This window comes from Hemiscyllium ocellatum, chromosome 12 (genome assembly GCF_020745735.1).
Source record: "Hemiscyllium ocellatum isolate sHemOce1 chromosome 12, sHemOce1.pat.X.cur, whole genome shotgun sequence".
In the NCBI taxonomy this organism is placed as follows: Eukaryota; Metazoa; Chordata; class Chondrichthyes; order Orectolobiformes; family Hemiscylliidae; genus Hemiscyllium; species Hemiscyllium ocellatum.
The window spans coordinates 39,134,308-39,153,932 of record NC_083412.1 but is presented as its reverse complement, the minus strand read 5'-3'; the positions used below and the strand labels follow the sequence as shown (position 1 = coordinate 39,153,932).

Genomic DNA, 19,625 nt, shown 5'->3' with positions numbered 1-19,625 from the left:
TCTACTCCTTCGGAAGATAATCACTAAAGGAAGGACAAGATAGTCAATGATCTTCCTGGAGTGGAAGTTATTGTGGATAATAATATTTGTTGGTCACTGCATCTCTGCTACAGCTTTTATTTTGGCAGGATTCAGGTGAAGTCTTGTTGCTGTCAGTACATGACCGACATATCTGATGTTGGACCCATCAATTCATGCTTTTCTTTTTCAGCTTCATGTTTGCCTTGTGAGCTCTGTTGCAGTCTGATGGTCTATGAGGGCGTCTTCATTCGTACTTCACAGCAGATAAGTTGACAATAAAGAGGTGTGTGAAATACTGAGGAGCTAAATTCAAGTTGCAGAGCGCAGCTTTAGGGCTGATAAAAATCAATTCCTGTTGTGGTACAGCAGTAGTGTCTCGTTCTCTGGACCAGAAGGTCCAGTTTACTTGCTTCAGCGATATGTCATGACCTTTCTGAATATGTTGACTAAAAAGCATAGATCGGTGGAAGGGAAAAGTAGTCTGCATTAATATTAATGCTGTACATGCCGTTGTGAATAACAAACCAGCTCCTGCTTCTTCTTTTGTCAGGTCAATGTTTACTACTTGAACAAGCACAGTGGAAAAGGTGAACAACATGGGCAGCAAAGTTGTGATAACTTCAGGTTTACCAAGGGTAGAATGTAAGAGACCAGCCAGGAGTAATCAAGTCTATAAACAAGAGTCGAAAAGTACGGCACTGGAAAAGCACAGCAGGTCAGGCAGCATCTGAGGAGCAGGAGAATCGATAGTTCGGGCATAAGCCCTTCATCAGACTTATGCCCGAAAGTGGTTTATCCTGCTCCTCGGATGCTGCCTGACCTGTTGTGCTTTTCCAGCTCCACATGTTTTAACTCTGATCTCCAGTATCCACAGCCTTCACTTTCTCCAAGTCTATAAGTAACAAAAGTCTGGTTAAGGGTTTCATCAGCAGATAAACTGGTAAAGGGTCACTGAAAGGGACTATTATGATGAAGAGTCACTGGACTCAAAATGTTGACTCTGCTTTCCTCTCACAGATGCTGCCAAATGTACTGAGTTTTGCCAGCAATTTTTAGTTTTGATAAAAGGACAATGATGAGTTATGGACTTGGAAACAGGGTGCTGTACTGATGGCATGAATAGGAGGTCACAAGTTCATCTCAGCATCAACTGAGACATCAAGGCTGTGGATGAACTGGTTTCATCTCTCTTTGCCAGTGAGACTGAAGGAGTCGGTAACTAAGCAACAGAGTTTGGAACGGGTTCTAAAGCAATTACTTTAGATTTCCTAATACTTAAACTGGAGAAAATTTATGCTCATCCAGCACCAACTAAGTAATTTTCTTTTGCTTCCCCGGCCTATAGTCCCTGGCCACTCCTCTTCCACCAAAGAGTCTTTTCATTGGGGTCCAACTTCTGCCACACAAAGGTCAGCCTTTCCAACCTCACTGATTGTATCAAATGTCAGTTTTTTGCTGGGAATCATGCTGACAAGGGAAGTCCTGTGATTCATTCCACCTTTCCAAAGATGTGCATTTCGAGAACATGGTGGGTAAAGGTTCCAACACACATCATAATTGATAATTGATATCTTCAAAAATGGGTTTCATACAGACTTGAAAAGGAAATGTTCTGAAAAAGAGCAGTCATTTCAAGTGGCCCACACAGGAACAGTGACTAGAATGGTCTTCCGTCCGCTACAATCATTTGGCTTCTTTCCTCGTGGTTAGTAGATTATTCTCATTCTTCAACTGACCCAGACATGGACCTCTGAAGGTAGGAGCCAGGTGGATGCTTAATCTCAGATACTATCAATGCCATCTAGCCTATCAGCTAGGAGGCAGAGGCAATTCACTTTCCATGCCCTAACTATGCTCGCAAGGAGATGCTGCAGCCTGTCTTGCATAATCCTTTTACAAGGAGCAGCTCAGATTAGAAATTGGTGTCTTTTTTCATTTTGTTTTAAAACAGTCAAACCCAGAACTAAAAATTACACTCTTTGCATAATTATTGGTTAACTTTATTCCCAATAGATATTGTTTATATTTTACATAATCTTTCATAATTGTTTTTTACTGGGCGGCACGGTGGCACAGTGGTTAGCACTGCTGCCTCACAGCGCCAGAGACCCAGGTTCAATTCCCGCCTCAGGCAACTGACGGTGTGGAGTTTGCACATTCTCCCCGTGTCTGTGTGGGTTTCCTCCCACAGTCACAAAGATGTGCAGGTCAGGTGAACTGGCCATGCTAAATTGCCCATAGTGTTCGGTGAAGGGGTAAGTGTAGGGGTATGGGTGGATTGTGCTTCGGCGGGTCGGTGTGGACTCGTTGGGCCGAAGGGCCTATTTCCACACTGTAGGTAATCTAATCTAAACATGTTCCTGACAATACACAATCCAGTAAGAGGCAGCTAAACCCATTAAACATTTTATCCACTACAGTTTTTTTTCTCTCCTAACATCTGAATAATGAATACAGTATCCTGATGTTGTGACAACATGGCTTTAAGAAGAAAAGGAAACAGGTGATGCATGACAGTGCATGTTTCTACTCAAGTACCCTCCATAGTGGTATCAATTAAAAGTAATAACAGAAGATTCTGACATGTTTTATCATGACTGGAAGAATAACTAGATTCTAAATGTTACCATTCACTGCAATTTTCTTAACCAGCTTACACTTAAACATTTGACTGGAACTACTTTAGATTAACTTGCATGATGCGTAATAACCAACATTTAAATAAATTCTTCACATGGATTGGGAAAGCTTGTAGAAGTCCTTGAATGTTAGTTTTTACTGTATTAATTTTAGGATAGTTCTGCTTTCTTTTCAATTTTTTTTGTTGGCAATTTTTCAAGCCACACTCCTTAACTTGATGCATTTTAGACTACAGAACAAGGATAGCAATCCATTTCCAAATTCCAAAGACATTTGAGTGAAGAGTCGCATTGCCCCATCAAGTTAGCCTTCCTTCTGAGAGAAACGCAGTCTCCCATTTCATTGTGGAATCCAGCATCCCAACCATAAAGTGAACCACACTATTAGCAAACTAACTTAAGGAGCCAAGGGTTCCAGACAGAAGGTTCAAGTCCCACTTGCCATGATGGTGTGTCATAAAATGTCTGAAAAGGCTGATTTATAGACAAAACCTGTAAGAGTACTACACCACCCAGAATTACCTACTTAAAGCCACAATTCACATTTCAAGCAACAGAATTATGACTGAATGACCCCACAACAATCAGCCTGATGCCTTTCTGCATGTTCAGCTTCTCCCACAGTGGGTGTCTTTGATTGATACCAGTCAGTTCGATATTGGTTTGCACCGGTGTGTGATGACTTCATCACACATCAGTAATTGTCGGTTGCTTGCTCATCCTTCTCTCCAGCTCTTGGCGTAACAATATGCAAGACAATGCCATTCTGTCACACCACCTGCCACCCCAGAAGCTGTCGCTTGCTCACACCTCTCCCATAGCCCTCACTGCCACTTACCTCTGTGGTCCATGCCAAATGGTGCTCTGGTCTCTGGATATTGCCAGCTATGGCCTATCATATTACATCTGGCTCAGCCCTTCACATGTCCCAAGATTCACCAAACTCTCTCATTCAGTAGAACCACTCTTTCCTTCCTTGCTTGTCCTAGAAATGCCCCTTGTTTGAGGCTATAATGGTACACAGAACATTGGACACTTTGATGATACAGGCACTGTTGCGAAAACATATGGAAAATGTCCCATGTACAGTTCTGGCATCACCAGACTTAACTGAGGATTATTTGCTTCCTTTTGTCATGACATTGGCAAAATATTTATTACATATGAAGTTACAAAAGTATAGAATGCCACCAGTACAGCCAAAGATCTTATAAAGGGTTATGCGCTGTCTTGTTGCAGGTGTATGAGCGAGTTTGGACCAGTTCTGCAGAAAATTCTACGCATTTATAAGAAGGGAGTAGAATAATGCAATCCACTGTGTCTGCTGTATACAGATCAATCGCTTCACAATCATCTCTCTCTATAAACATCTCTGCAAAACCTCCTTCTGTGCTCTACTAAGCAGAGAGATTTAACAAAAGACACTGCCAGCATGGAGGTGATTACCTCCCAGTGGCATTGTGCCTTTTAAATATAAATTCACTCAAGCTATTAAAGGAAATGGCGCGAAATAGAGTTGATGTGGAAATCAGTCATGATCTAACTGAACAAAAGAGTCAGCCCATCTGGCTGAATATCATATTCGCATTTCTATGCCCAAAAGTAGTACTTGTAGACTGCCTTTAATGTAACAGCTCCGCAGGCTGCTTCAGAGTCGAACAACCAGTGCACATCTACGAATGCAAGTTCAAAGCAAGAAACTCCTTGAGTGTGCATTCTCAGCTTGGAAGAAGTGTTGGACTAATGTCAAATACATATCATATTTTATATAAGTGGCACAGACTTGCAGCGAACCTGGAAGGAATCTCTACTCAAACATGTGTTGGTGCAATGCTGCACACTCGTCAAAATGTTCTGAGAAGCTCATTGTACAGCGATGTTGCAATATCTCCTGAGTGTCAAAGGGACTTATATGTGAAAATAGCACTGAAGTTGGAAAAAAAAGACATACTTCGTTTTTAGTTATCATCCAAATGATTAATAAACTGAAGCAGAAGAATATGCAATGCAATTTCAGTCTAAAATGTGGATATTTAAATAACTGTAAACTGGAAAATATTAACTAAATGCTTTTCCATGTAATGACTTAAATTGGAAATACTATTTAAAATCATTAAAGTTGTTAATTTTGATCAAAAAATGCATGAGAATTATAGAGAAAGAATATATGAAACTGTCTTAAATGACTTAGGTGTGAATGTAAGGAGGCATGGTTAATAAACGTGCAAAGAATAGGGGACAGTATATTTAATAAGGTTACTTCAGAGTACAAAGAGGACCTTGATCAGATGGAGTTCGATTTAGATAAATGTGAGGTGCTGCATTTTGGAAAGTCAAATCAGAGCATAACTTATGCATTTAAATGGTAAGGTCCTGGGAGTGTTGCTGAACAAAGACACTTTGAGTGCAGGTTTATAGTTCCTCGAAACTGGAGTGGCAGGTAGATAGAATAGTGAAGGCGGTGCTTGGTATGCTTTCCTTTACTAGACAGACCATTGAGTATAGGAGTTAGGAGGTAAATTTGTGGCTGTACAGGACAATGATTAGGCCAGTTTTGGAATGTTGTGTGCAATTCTGGTACCCCTCCTTCCAGAAGGATGGCATCAGAAAAGATTTAAAAGGATGTTGTCAGGGCTGGAGGATTTGAGCTATAGGGAGACGCTGAATAGGCTGGGGCTGTTTTCTTTGGAGCTTTGGAGGCTGAGGGGCGATCTTATAGAGGTTTATAAAATCATGAGGGGCTTGGATAGGTTAAACAAACAAGGTTTCTGCTCTGGGGTGGGGGAGTCCAGAACGAGAGGGCATAGGTTTAGGGTGAGAGGGGAAAAATTTTAAATGGCCCAAGTGCCAGCTTTTTCATGCAGAGGGTGGTCTGTGTATGGAATGAGCTGCTAGAGGAAGTGATGGAGGTTGGTACAATTCCAACATTACATGAATAGGAAGGGTTTAGAGGCATATGGGCCAAGTGCTAGCAAATGGGACTAGATTGGAATAGAATATCTGGCCGGTATGGATGATTGGGACCGATGGGTCTGTTTCCATGTTGTGCATCTCTATAATACTAATTGTGAGGTGTTGCATTTCATTAAAGCAAATCAGGGCAGGAGTTATACATTTAATACTAGGGTCCTGGGGAGTGTTGCCAAACAAAGTGACCTAGGGCTGCAGGTGTATAGCTCCTTGAAAGCAGAGTCACAGGTCAGCAGGATGGTGAAGAAGGGGTTGGCATGCTTGCCTTCATTGGTCAGAATGTTGAGTAGAGGAGGAGGGACTTCAAGTTGCAGCTGTACAAGACATTGGTGAGGCCACTTTTAGAATACCACATGCAATTCTGTTCACCCATTTATAGGAAAGACCGCTGTTAAACTTGAAAGAGTTCAGAAAGATCTACAAGAATGCTGCTGGAGCTGGAGGGTGTGAACTGAGGGAGAGGCTGAAAAGGCAGCGACTTGTTTATCTGGTGCATTGCAGGCAGAAGGGTGACCTTACAAAGGTTTATAAAATCATTAAGGGCGTGGATAGGGTGAATAGCTCAAGCTTTTTTGCTCCCGAGTATGGGGGAGCACAAATCTAGAGGGCATTGTTCTTAGATGAGAGGGCTAAGATTTAAAAGGGACCTGTGCGGCATCCTTTTCACACAGAGGGTGGTATGTGTATGGAACAAGTTGCCAGAGGAGTGGTCAAGGCAGGTACAATGATAACATTTAAAAGTCATCTGGATGGGTATATGAATAGGAAGGGTTTAGAGGGATATGGGCCAAAAGCTGGCAAATGGGACTAGGTCACATTGAGATGTCTGGTCAGCACAGATGAGTTGGACCAAAGGGTTTGTTTCCATGCTGTACGACTCTATGAATACAATTGAACGGAGCTTCACAATTGTGTCTCTTACCTGCTAGCATAATGTTCAATTCGTGAATGAGTATCATCATGTGACAACTGAGGGGATGAGGCAGGTCTGTAATTGAAAAAAAAAATCTGCTGTTAAAAGAAGTGCAACAATGTACAAAATAATAAAATGAATGACTGCCAAATTTAACATCTGCCACTGATAACAATTTAACAAGGCAACTTGCATATCTAAATGTCTGGAACACAAGACGAACCTTTCTGTGTTGCAATAATGACAATTGCCAATCCCATTATGATATCTATCTCCTTTTGGTTAGTTAACCATAATAGACAATTGCACAATATCCAAATGGCAGGCATGTTGTGAATGCAAAAAATCTATTTTGTTTATTTATATTACATATAACTTTTGCATGTGTGACCTTAAACATTTTTCATACTCTTTTATATTTTTAATATGTCTATTGGTGATGTTTCTGAAAACCAAATAATAGTGCAACTTGATTCTTTCTACACACTTGAAATAGTGCCAAATTTGATAAGCATGTTTGACTGAAGACAGTAGACTGGCCATAGGAACATTTTTATTACTGTAATTGACTGATAAATGTCAAGGGATTCCAACTGGAAAGCTTGTGATGTCAAAGGAACAAGTCCATTTTTAACAGATCATTGAAAGGTTAAAACTTACAAATGATTCAAGTTTTATTTTAGAGATATGAAATCAAAACTCAGGCAGGTTGGAGTGTATGCCCCACACTTCAAAATCAAAGCGCTGAATCACTAACGGTCTGGGAATTTTTTTTATTCAGTAGTTACTGTAAAAGAAATTTTGGTATACTACTTATCTATCTTGCTCCCAGCACTTGCTCTCCCTTGATCAGCTTGAGTAAATAACACCACATTAAGTTTAGTATTAGGCGGTGCCTGAAACATTCTGTCAGGTAGGTATGGAAAGTGCTGCAGTCTACTCAACGGAGTCACTTTTGAAACATGGATCCAGGTGCTTCACCAAAAACATAACTCATTCACTGTTCAATCAAAATATTTGAATATAATTTGCATTCTGTTGGGAGCAGAATCATTCAATCACAGAATCGTACATTCAGCCTCTTGTATCCGTGAGAGTTTTTGAAAGGAGTTACCCAATTACTTCCATTCCTTTTCCATTACATTTCATCCTAAATGTATTTGCAATGTTCTTGTTGCACTCCACACCTCCTGCCCGCCCACTCCCCTCACCCCCAAGCCCACTCCGACACATTTCTTAAAGTTATGATGTAATCTTTTTTCCACCGTCATTTCTGACAGATAAGTATTTATTCAATTTGCTTTTATATTAAGAATAAAAAAAAACAGGGCTAGTGGCAAGAGTAGGGGAATGGGAATAATTCTTTGAAAGAACTGTTGCAGACTTAATGGGCCCAACGGTCTCCTTCTGTGATGCAGCTTTAAATGATTCTTGATAAGACGTGCTGAGGGTATGTAATAGTTTGTATGCATGTAGATGAGTTACCATCTGGGCACAGCGCATTACTGCTACAAGACAATGAATATTCAAAGTTGAGAATGTTTTAAGTCATAAATACCAACTTTAGGGTGTATGAAAGCTCCTATTTACATGCCTGTTATCCATTAATTTATTCTCCAGTAGAAGAAAATCTTTCAAGAGACAGTGACTGCTCAATTTATTTTATCATGCATCATTTTCATTGCTTGAGTATTACCATATATTTAAGAGCATAAAATATGGAATTTCAACTATCAATCTTTAAAGGTGGATAACCATTTGTGGTTAGTTAAAGTAGATACAAGATCATCAGTATTTCATTTTCATACTAGCTTTTCTACCAGGGGATATAGTCATGCAATTTTGAACTATTGCTGGGAACTCATCTCAATGTAATTGTTAGCGCAGCTCCAGAAGAAGCTCATTTTACCAATGTAAAAGGGAGTTTACGCTGGAAGTCCAGTGAAGTTCACACAGCAAAGAGGGAGAAGCCATGAGGAAATTAATGTTTTTGTTTTAAGAATCAGCATTGAGAAGTAAATTAGAATGTGAAACTTTTCGCCCTGTCAGGGAGGTAACGATCTCTGAAAACCAGTCAATCAATGCTAATAATCAAGCACAAATTCTTATATTCTGTACAAACAATGAAGTAATAAGTTGGAATAGACAAATGTGTGAAATGCATGGTGTTGCATCAGCTGATACTCTGTTTCATAGATGTAGCCTATGGGTTTGGACATTCAATAAAGCATATAAAAGGCAGCCAAAATGATAGCAATTTTGTGCTGCCAACTAGAATAAAATTCCACCGGAATGTGTCTCAGTCCTAACCTAATGGTCTTAATTATCGTAGTTTTAATGATTTTCTTTGTTTCTCCACACAAACCATTCTGTAGCCTCACCGACTGAAATTTTCAATTTAGGGAAATTAGTTTTGAAGAATGGTCACTGGACTTGAAACATTAGCTGTGAATTTTCTTCACAAATGCAACTAGACTTGCTGAGTTTTTCCAGCAATTTCTGTTTTAATTAGTGCTGAGGAAATTAAGGTTGAATTTAGGACAATTTTGAGCCCCGAGACCTTCACCAGGAACTGGTCTGAGGTAACTAAAACCTTTTCATGCAGAACCAATGTAGCCCCAGACAAAGGAGAAGTGATTACCACCATTCCAAACTGGCAGTGGTTAAACATTTGAGATAAAAGTGTGTAAATGAATGCACCACCTAATTCTCAGAATGGAAGTTACTTTAAGGAACAACATATATTGTATTTGGCATTTGTAACATCTTACCTTTTGAAAGGTTTCAGAATATTATTATAACTGTGTCTAAAATGCAACTCTATGCAAATGCAAACAAATAAAGTCAAGCAAACCATTATTCGTGGGATCCAAAATATTTTAAAAAAAACTGACTGCAATCATTTGTATATATTTTCAAAATAAATAAACCAAGATGCAGATGTGTACATCAGCAGAAGTACTCACTCATAATCTACTGGCCAGAAGTTGATCAGAGTAACAGGACTGCAAGACAAAAATGTGGAGATGAAGTAGCAATTGAAAATCAAGAGAAATGCACAAAATAAGGAGGGAAGGAAGCAGCAGAAAAAACAAAACTGCTATGTGAATGACCATGGGAGCAATATGAAGAAATAATATGCAATGTATGTGCAAAGATATCATGCAATTGCTCTGAAATAGTCACACACAAAAATTAAACTATTGAGAAATATATCCTGCAACAATGCTGTTAAAATTAATAAATTTAAGATGCGTGCAAAACTGACAGCAACTCTATCATACTGCCCTCCTCTGAACAATTTCCTCCTTGCCATACTCAAAAGCAATGACTTCTGTTCAGGTTCCATTCCATGGACAGCAGCAGTTCTACATTGCCTTGCTAAAGTAATCATCCTTCATATGACAAACCAGATAATGAGTGCTGGCAGGCTATTTATCAAGGAAGGTATCACAGCTCAATCTGCTCTGTCCTCGCTTAACATCCACAGGTGTGTGCTCTCTAGTAGGAGTCACCAGAAAGCTAGCAGGTGTGAAATCCCTTGGGGGATTTTACTTTCTTCTAGTTGAAGACTATAGAGATTAACATGATAGAACAGGGACAGAGTATATAGCAATTTTTGTCTTTATGCCTTAACGCCATAATATGTTTATATATTTTTCCACTGACTCTTGAGAAACATTTCAGTCTAATAAGTTAATTAGAAACCTACGGAAATAAATCCAATGGTCAAAACAACTCAAAGAATGAAATTGTTGCATGATGTTTAAAACCTCACAATCTATATTTTTGTTAAAATAAACCGAGGCAAGCAGGACTTATTTTATCTTTTAATTCAGTTTTTTTTTCACTAGATTTATGAAGACACTCTCAGAATGCTTGAGATGATTGTGTAAAGATAGAGCAATCAAAATTATTGACACTCCTTTACCAATGAGAACATCTGAATTGTTGCCCACTTTACACATTCAGTGTGCATGAAAATATTTACAATAAAGTGTTGGAGAGCATAACACTACAATTGAAGCTCAAGTACCTTACAGGCCAATGATCATGAATGCATGTGTAATGCCGTCAATATTACATGGTTAACTATATCGGGATAATTTTCCATTTTCTAAAATAAAATCAATTGTAACAGCAAATAATCAGGAATGAGGAGGTCATTGGGTGTGTGGCCTTTCTTCCACCTTGCGTAAAAAAAGTTAATCTTGGATAGTTAACTATGCCCTTTGTTTAAGTAATGTGCTCTGGATATTACTAACAAGTACTAACTTGTGAAAGAAAACAGCAGCACAAAGTCATTCAGACACTTGTAAAATCCAACAGACATTATTTGGGAAATTACCTCTGCACGTAAAAGGTTAAAATTGCTGCATCCTTCTTTAGTAATCTACAGAGCCCAATTTCAAAAATATGTACAATATGTCTCACAAAATCCATTCCTGAGCCTTTGTAATAATCCCAGCAGTATCACTGACATTTACATTCTGCAGATGACAATAGCATTGCAAAATACTGCATCATTTGCTACCTATCTGCTCCCAATCCCCTGGGTACAGTGAAAGAGAAATATGCTGCTCCAAATTTTATTCTGTATCCATAAAAGCAATGCAAAGGAAATACATGGCAGAGCTAATGCATGCTAATGCAGACAAGGAATTTAATAATTTTACAGAAAAAGATGGTTAGAGCGGGGTTAGAGATAGTGCAGGTTTTAAGTCCATTGACAACCATTCTGTTTTAACTACTTCTTGTCTTGATTTATATTTTATAATGAAGGGGTCTACAACCTATCAAGAGAATCATTTTCTTACAGCAGTGGTCAGTAATTAATGGCACTGACTATTTAAGTTTCAAATTGAAAATGATTGCTGACTATTTTATGTTCTGAACATTTCAATATTTGCATAACATTCCTCTCTCTCTGCAGCTTTAAGTGGAGACTTTAAAATAAATCAGCTAATCTGTCCTTTATAATAGCGGACAGGGGAATGCCACACAACTGCATACTGTTCATTTGTTTATATTGTCCAAAAGTAATTAGACCTTCTCTCATTACCTTTAGTCTGTACAATTAGGAAAATTCCCCCAGGGACATTATTTCCAAAGATCACACCTGGTCATGGAACGAAGCCTTAAGTTTGCAGAGCTGGAGTTTCAGCTTTGACTTTTTTACTTGGCAAGTCAACAGACAATAAACTTGTCTGCAAGCACTGACAAGACAGGCTCAGGAGTTCTTGATGTGCAGGTGGCCTCCATATTCTTTCAACTCAGAATCACCCATTTATTTGTCAGCCCATCACCCCAGTCCAGTGTTGCTACTTCTCTGCGGTAGTTGGTGTTTCAAATGAACATTCATCATGTAGAAGCTGAGGCAATGAGCTTCAGCAAACAATAAGATAATGAGAGGCTCCAATCCCAATGTCATCCTGTTATAACAAATACACAGGGTTGCAGTGAGTGACTGGATAGGAATTAGGATGCCAGGTTTTGCCATCAATCCTTAACACAGGGCCAATAAATTCAATAACCTTAAGCGACCAACTTTCCACATCTGGTCAGCTTACTCCTTACACAGGCCAGAGAGTGAACAGATCATGCAATTCCTTTCACCTTACAGCTCAGTTAATTTGCGATCAAATTTCTGCAGTCCATGTCGTAATGAGATGAGGCAGTTAAATGTAGTATTGCAACAATTTACATCCATCTTTTCCTTTATACATTTTGTTCAAATTAATTGTATTAGATAGCTGCAGATTTGACGATTGATTGACCCAAGAATGAGAGAGAACTAATTTTCAATATAAATGAACAAAGGTTAGACATGAAGTTTACAACAACTTGAAACTAATGAAACCTTGCAGAACATATTGGATATCCTTTTCATACTTGGGTCATTCCTCTCCAGGTATTTTCTGAATTTGTGCCAAAACTTCTTCTGCTTGGCATTTCTTTGCCTTCTTTGAAAAACCCCTTGTAATGCTAATTGTGATTTCCTTAATCCTTTATCTCCTGTTGGAGGTTTTCTCTCTGTTATTAAGCTTACAGGTTGGTTATTCTATATAAGGAGCATCACATTAATACAAGTACTAGTTATTGTTGTGCATGTTGCTAAACTTCTAATGTTTTTTTCGGTATCAGGTCAAAGAGATATCCACAGTGCATTTGTCACTACCCCTTGTTCAGTCACTATGATGATCCTTCTAAAAATGTGATATACCTGAATTAATAGCAGAAATTAAAATATTCAAAAACTAAATTTTGGAAACTATTGAAGTATACTATGAAAACAAAAGGACCCAGGAACTGCAGGCTTATGGGTTTAGCCACATTTGCAGTACCATGAGTATAGTAAATAAAATGTCACAAGATACAGATGTGAAGAAAGCCAATGATTTTAAATATCACCCAAACCTGGGAATCTTGAACATTCAAATTTCAGAACAATGAATATTCACTATTACATTCTACTGGCATTTCACAAATCTAAAATCATCGTAGTGTATCGAAGTTTTAAAAAGATGCTACGTGTTGTGGTCTTTCAATAATATTTATAATGGTAAAACAAAGTAAATTTCAATGCAGTAATTAAGGCAATATTTACTTAATGATGGTTGTTTCATATTTATTGTTTTAAATTCTAAATGTTGAAAGTAGCGTGTTGCTGTTTCTGATGGCCAAAGAGGAAAAACTCCACGCGGGCAAGTCCAGCTTATAGTCATTTCAGTTTCCTATAGAATAGCAACAAAGGACTTGCACAATTGCAACTACAGTATCTATCTTCTTAATATCCATTACAGAAATTATAACAATGTCATACTACCCTGTCTATTTCAGATCCTGGAAATATTTTTCATTCACAATTTATCCATACATACTTAACTGTCACAGTATATTTACCAACATCCCAATTTGAAGTCAGCGTGCACAAATATTGGAACCCAATTATACATTATTGATCCCTTAGTTATTCAAAATTATCATCAACTTATACACTATGAAAAATGAATGCAATTTCCTGATAATGGGAAATTATTTTAAACATCTAGCGGCGCTTCCTTTCTCAGCTGCTGACATAAGTGATGCAAGGTCGAGAGGGCTAGTTGGATTTGGGGGAGCTAGATTTGGTGGATTGACTGTTGTGTTGGCTTGGGTGGTAATCATATCTGAGGGACATGGTCAAGTTAGAGATGGTAATCGAGTCAGATGGTAATTGGATTGGGATAGAAATTGAGAGTGTTAGTTAGAAACATAGAGAATAGCTGCAGGAGTACGCTATTCAGTCTTCTGAGCCTGCACCACCATTCAATTTGATTATGGCTGATCATGTATTCTCAGTATCCCCCACCCAACCTTCTCTCCATACCCCCTGATCCCTTTAGCTGCAAGTGCCACGTCCAGCTCCCTCTTGAACATATCTGATGACCTAGCCCCACAGCTTTCTGTGGGAGACAATTCCACAGGTTCACAATAAATTCTCTCTCATCCCAGTCCTGAATGTCTTTGTATAAGTCTGGTGTGGGAAGTTGGGCCTAATGAGTGAGTTAGGCAGGCTTGAGCGAACACACAATTTGGGAAGTGTTGGCTTCAGAAGGTCTGCCATGCTCAGTTCAGTTCTGTTGATTGATCAGAGTCATGACAGTGATTTAACTGTGCAATTTATGTCCAGGATGAGCATCCAGCCAATCTCACAACAGTCTCTGGCACTAAGCTCATGGTTGTAGATATTCTCTAACAGTATGGACAATGCAAATTAGCTGATCGAAGTTTAACTTCCTGGATAATTTCAACGCATGCATGTGTCAGGACATTCACAACGTACTGGATGTAAAAACACAGACTTAACTCCAGGGTTCACAGCTTCAGACATTGACAGATTTGAACCATTGTCTTTTAGCAAGAAAAACAAACGATGGGCTCAGTGGGGACATGTTTTCCTTTGCATTTGGGACAGTTAAAAAGGAATCCAGATGTGGCCAAAATTTAACTTGTCCAGATTTCGACAATCATTCTAATCCAAAACTTCTGGAAATGCAACTCTACTTATCTGGAATGCTTTCAGATTATTTCACCTGAGAAACCTACAATAGTAATTTGTTTCAACTAAAATATAAATTCACGCAGCAATGTAATAAAGTAAAAATAAAAAGGGGAGGCATAGTAATTTCCCATCAAATGAGATTTTTATAGTGCAATTGAGGTCAGAGATCACACTGAAGCATTATGGCAATAAGATTGTCAACATGATACTTACGTTTCTAAGTTATCCCCCTCCAGCACTGTCTGAACTGGCAGATATCCCATCCGGGGATGCTTTGCAAAGTATCTCTTTGTACGGAACTTGTTTTTCAATACCTTGGCGAAATCCCGGACATCTTCGCCTGAAGTTGTCTGAGGAAATGGTAAAAGTTAGTTATGTTTGCATTAATCCTTCTGGTGGATATCACCATTTGCGGTTTGCACCTTGTTGAGCAATTTTGAATGAGCAACAAAATTAGACAAAAGGGAACATTAGTCTGTAGTCTACTGTATTGTGGAGTTGCTTGACAATAAAAAAACTTAATGGGGGTGTAACTGACCTGAGCTCTTGATTGTTGCAATGTAAGCTATATCCTTGCACAGGGGTTTTATCTGCCTGCCACCAACACAAAGCTATATCGTTTTTTCCCTGAATACTTCTGATTAGTTTTGCCAAATTGGTTCTGGTCATGTGGACTCGTTTCTCTGAGGAATTTGTACTGGGGTGTAAAGTGCATGATCTCAGGGTGGATTCAACCTGCAAAGTAGTTTCATCCAGGCTAGTGTGCTTAGGTTTGTAGTTTCCAAGAGTAGTGTGAAACCTTCTGAAGATGGTATGAATCGTCCAGGGCAAGCAGGCCTTCTAGATTTTGCAGCACAGTATTGTGACCATTCCCCATGTTGTTAAACCCAACCAACCACAGTGACTTGAGGTATGGCCAGAAATGGGAAAAGAGAGAGAGTTTGGGGGTTGGGGGTAGAAGAGCTGAGTTGCAGTAGTATAACAGAGAGGAGGTGGCAGTATGATTGAGATTTAGGAAAATCATAACCAGGGACAAGTAGAAGGAAATCCCTGAGATTTCTTCAGCCATGTTGCTGAACAGAGAGACCTTGGAGTGCAGGTTCGTAGCTCCTTGAAAGTGGAGTCGCAGGTAGATAGGATAGTGAAGAAGGCGTTTGGTATGCTTTCCTTTATTGGTCAGAGTATTGAGTACAGGAGTTGGGAGGTCATGTTGCGGCTGTACAGGATATTGGTTAGGCCACTGTTGGAATACTGCGTGCAATTCTCATCAACTTCCTATCGGAAAGATGTTGAGAAACTTGAAAGGGTTCAGAAAAGATTTACAAGGATGTTGCCAGGGTTGGAGGATTTGAGCTATAGGGAGAGGCTGAACAGGCCAGGGCTGTTTTCCCTAGAGCGCCAGAGGCTGAGGGGTGAGGGGTTTACAAAATTATGAGGGGCATGGATAGGATAAATAGACAAAGTCTTTTTCCTGGGGTGGGGGAGTCCAGAACTAGAGGGCATAGGTTTAGGGTGAGAGGGGAAAGATATAAAAGAGACCTAAGGGGTAACATTTTCATGCAGAGGGTGGTATATGTATGGAATGGGCTGCCAGAGGAAGTGGTGGAGGCTGGTACAACTGCAACATTTAAGAGGCATTTGGATGGGTATATGAATAGGAAGAGTTTGGAGGGATATGGGCCGGGTGCTGGCAGGTGGGACTAGATTGGGTTGGGATATCTGGTCGGCATGGAGGGGTTGGACCAAAGGGTCTGTTTCCATGCTGTACATCTCTATGACTCTATCTCGAAGGCTTTTTAAGTACTGATGTTTAAAATGCTGCAGATATGGAATAAACTACTTAAATTTGCACAGCAGAGATTTTGCAGATGGATTTTGAAATAGCTGCATATTTAACTTTGTTCAGCTTGATTTTCAGATATCACTAAGTACATTTAAAAACAATGAAGACCTGTAGATGAGTGGTTGTGCTGCCAATTCAGTTCAGATACAGGACTTTGCATCCAGAAATTGGTAAAATAAGACACAGAATGCATCCCAGTCCAGTGCATTCAAGTAAGTGATGAAGAACTTGGGTCTCTCCCAAGTATCAGGATGTCCATCATACAAATGCCCTAGATCCACATGTTAAACAATGTCCATGACCAGATTGATAAAATCTTAAGTATGATAGCACGGATATTTTCTCATCAATTTGTGAAGAGGTGTGGGACAGCTAGGCCTTGAACTGTGGACTCAGAGGCAGGAAATGATATTTTCCAAATTTCGTCCAAACAGCCTGTTCAGAAATGTTATTATGCAGCTTTGGAGCAGGTGGGACTCTGAGTTCAAAGGTAGGGACACTATCACTATGCCACAGGAGCACTTAAGCATAATAGCGCATCAGCTGTTCCCCTACTCAGAACAGCTGGCAACAGTTAAGATTGGAATGTATTACAAAGGAATTTTACAGCTGCTACTGGAAATGGCACCGTAATTAAAAAAAGGGCAACTGATAACAGAATGAAGGTAGTTTCTGTCAGGACTCACAAACACAATTAATCGTCACACACTAAAATTTAAGATTTTCCATTAAGGGGCATTTTCAATTTTCAAAGCTGTTTACTCTTTTACTGCTACATCAATTTATGTAAGCTATGTAAAATAAACTAGGAACTGTGTTTGAATTAGTCAAATTGTAGATGAAGATGAATGAGTGGCTATTGGTGTTAAAACCTTTAAAAGATTATTGATCAAGCACAGTTAGATCTTTTACCTTCTAAGTATCCCTTGTCCTTTTTTTAAACGTTAACACACAAAAAAAAATAAAATTAAACAAAGCAATTTTTAGAACAACTGCCTGCACAATGTATAGATTTGCTTAAAGGTATACTGTGCTCAGGCAGTCAATTCTCAATAAGCATAATGGAAATTCTGGATTTCCAGATTGGATCAAATACATGGTTTCACAGTTCATTGTCCATGTGCAGTGAGAATGTGATTAAAACAGAATGAAAAATAATTGGATTTTGGTCAGTGCAGTGAAGCAGTACTGAATAGTTTTTGGAAAAAACAAGCTGTAAATGATAAGTTAGCAACACAATAATTTGTTGCATGGTTAATGGCAGTAATTTCCCCAAATACATGCACAGCATTTTCTAGGATGAACCTCGTCAACAAGTGAGAAAAAACTTAGTACGAAGGAGGAAGAGGGAGGAGCAGCTGAGGGCTCTCAAACAGGAAACCTGAACTTGCATTTATATTTCAGGCCAACATCATCACATGGTTTTTGATCCAAAGCTTTCCTCTGGACTTTCTCAATTCTCCATCCACTGCTCAGCATCCCCCTTCCCCCAGTGACACCCCCCACCATTCCCCAACAAAACACAAACCATTGTAAGTAATGCTGCTGATGTGAGTGAGTGCAGAATGGGTGATTGCACACCAGTGGCCTGTTCTATATCTTTTCTGAATGTTATGAATATTGAAATCAAAATTCACTCCATTGCATTTCTGCCTGGGTAAAAGGAAAAGAAAGATGGACTTCAATAGTTTTGCAAAGTTCAATACCTCAAAAGATCTCAAAGTCTTTCTAAGTTACAAAACTCTTTTGAAGTGCAGTCATTGTTGTGCACTGTCTGATCAGTACCTCACCCTTAGCCCTAACTGAAGCATGCATCTTCTTGGATGTTCTCGAAACACAGAAACTTGGGAGTATTCTCTGCTATGGACCTGATCCATCATTCAATATAATCACGGCTAATCTTCTTTCTCCCCACACCTATGTAATGCCTTAAAATCTAAATAAAAATCTTTCTTGAATATATTCAGTAACCTGGCCTCTCTTACCTTATGAGTTAGAGAATTTCACAGATTCACTACTCTGAGTGAAGATATCTTTCCTCATTTTAGTTCTAAATGTCCTACACCATATTCTGAGATTGTGACTCCTGGTTCTAGATTCCCCAACCATGGGAAACATCCACCCTGCATCTAGTATATCCAGCCCTGTTAGAATTTCATTTGTTTAAATCAAATCCCCTCCCATTCTTCTAAATTAGCAAATACAGGTCCAGTCAATCCAATCTCTCCTCACAGGACAGTCCAGCCATCATTTTAGTAAATGTCTCCTTCACCCCTTTTTTGGAAAGTACACCCTTTATGTGGTAAGGAGACCAAAACTGCACATAATATTTCAGGTTTTGTTTCATCAAAGTCCTTTACAATTCTAGTAAGACATTACAACTTCTGAACGCTATTATTCTTGCAATGAAGGGCAATATTCCATTTGCCTTCATAACTGTTTCCTATACTTACCTACCTAATTTCATCGACTGGTTTACAAGGACACCCAGATCCCTTTGTACATCCACTGTTCCCAATTTAATCACCATTTGAATAATACTTTTCCTTTCTATTTTTCACACCGAAATGTGTAACTTCATATTTAGCCACATTGGGTTGCATCTGCCATGTATTTGCTTGCTCACTCAACTTATCGAAATCACCATGAAACCTCCTTGCCTGCTCCTCGTAAACCCTCTTAGTTTTGTGTCATCAGTAAATTTGGAATTGGTTCCCTCAACCAGGTTATTTACATACAACTGAAAAACCAAAAGTTTAACTTGAGTTGTTTAGTTAAATGGATGCACTCAAAAGGATATAAAACAAAGTGAAAGACACATCCAGGTGTCTCCTTTTAATGACTTTGCTTTTTAACTTATTTTTCATAACTTACCGGTGTGCAGTATTCCACCATTGGGTAATGCATTTTATGCCCTTTTGCCGTACGACCAGAAAAAAAGCAGCTTTGACAAACATCATAATTAAAGTGCTTTAAACTTCGGTACCTGTATTGAAAAAGTACATAAAGGTGGGTCAAACCAGAGTCCTTGTGTCTCACGAATGCAACATAACCAGCCCAGAACAAAGGGCTGGGAGTCTCATCTCTCTGAATTTACCTTGCATAGATCAGAACTGCTGAACACCACTTAAACCATTCTGGATTAACTGATGTTATCCAGATCGAATTGTAAATCATATCATCAACCAGTTTCAT

At 39.0% G+C, this 19,625-nt stretch overlaps 1 protein-coding gene across 8 annotated transcripts in view; it reads right to left on the bottom strand.

Moving 5' to 3' along the window:
* Positions 1-19,625, bottom strand: part of dmd (dystrophin) — a 1,983,095-nt gene that overhangs the window by 60,474 nt on the left and 1,902,996 nt on the right. For all 8 annotated transcript variants that reach the window (XM_060833515.1, XM_060833512.1, XM_060833514.1 and 5 more), the window contains 4 exons: positions 19,305-19,416; positions 14,801-14,937; positions 9,510-9,548; positions 6,553-6,618 (listed from right to left, as the gene is read on the bottom strand). In XM_060833515.1, the coding sequence (XP_060689498.1) occupies positions 6,553-6,618; positions 9,510-9,548; positions 14,801-14,937; positions 19,305-19,416 (354 nt within the window). The remainder of the gene's footprint in view (positions 1-6,552; positions 6,619-9,509; positions 9,549-14,800; positions 14,938-19,304; positions 19,417-19,625) is intronic.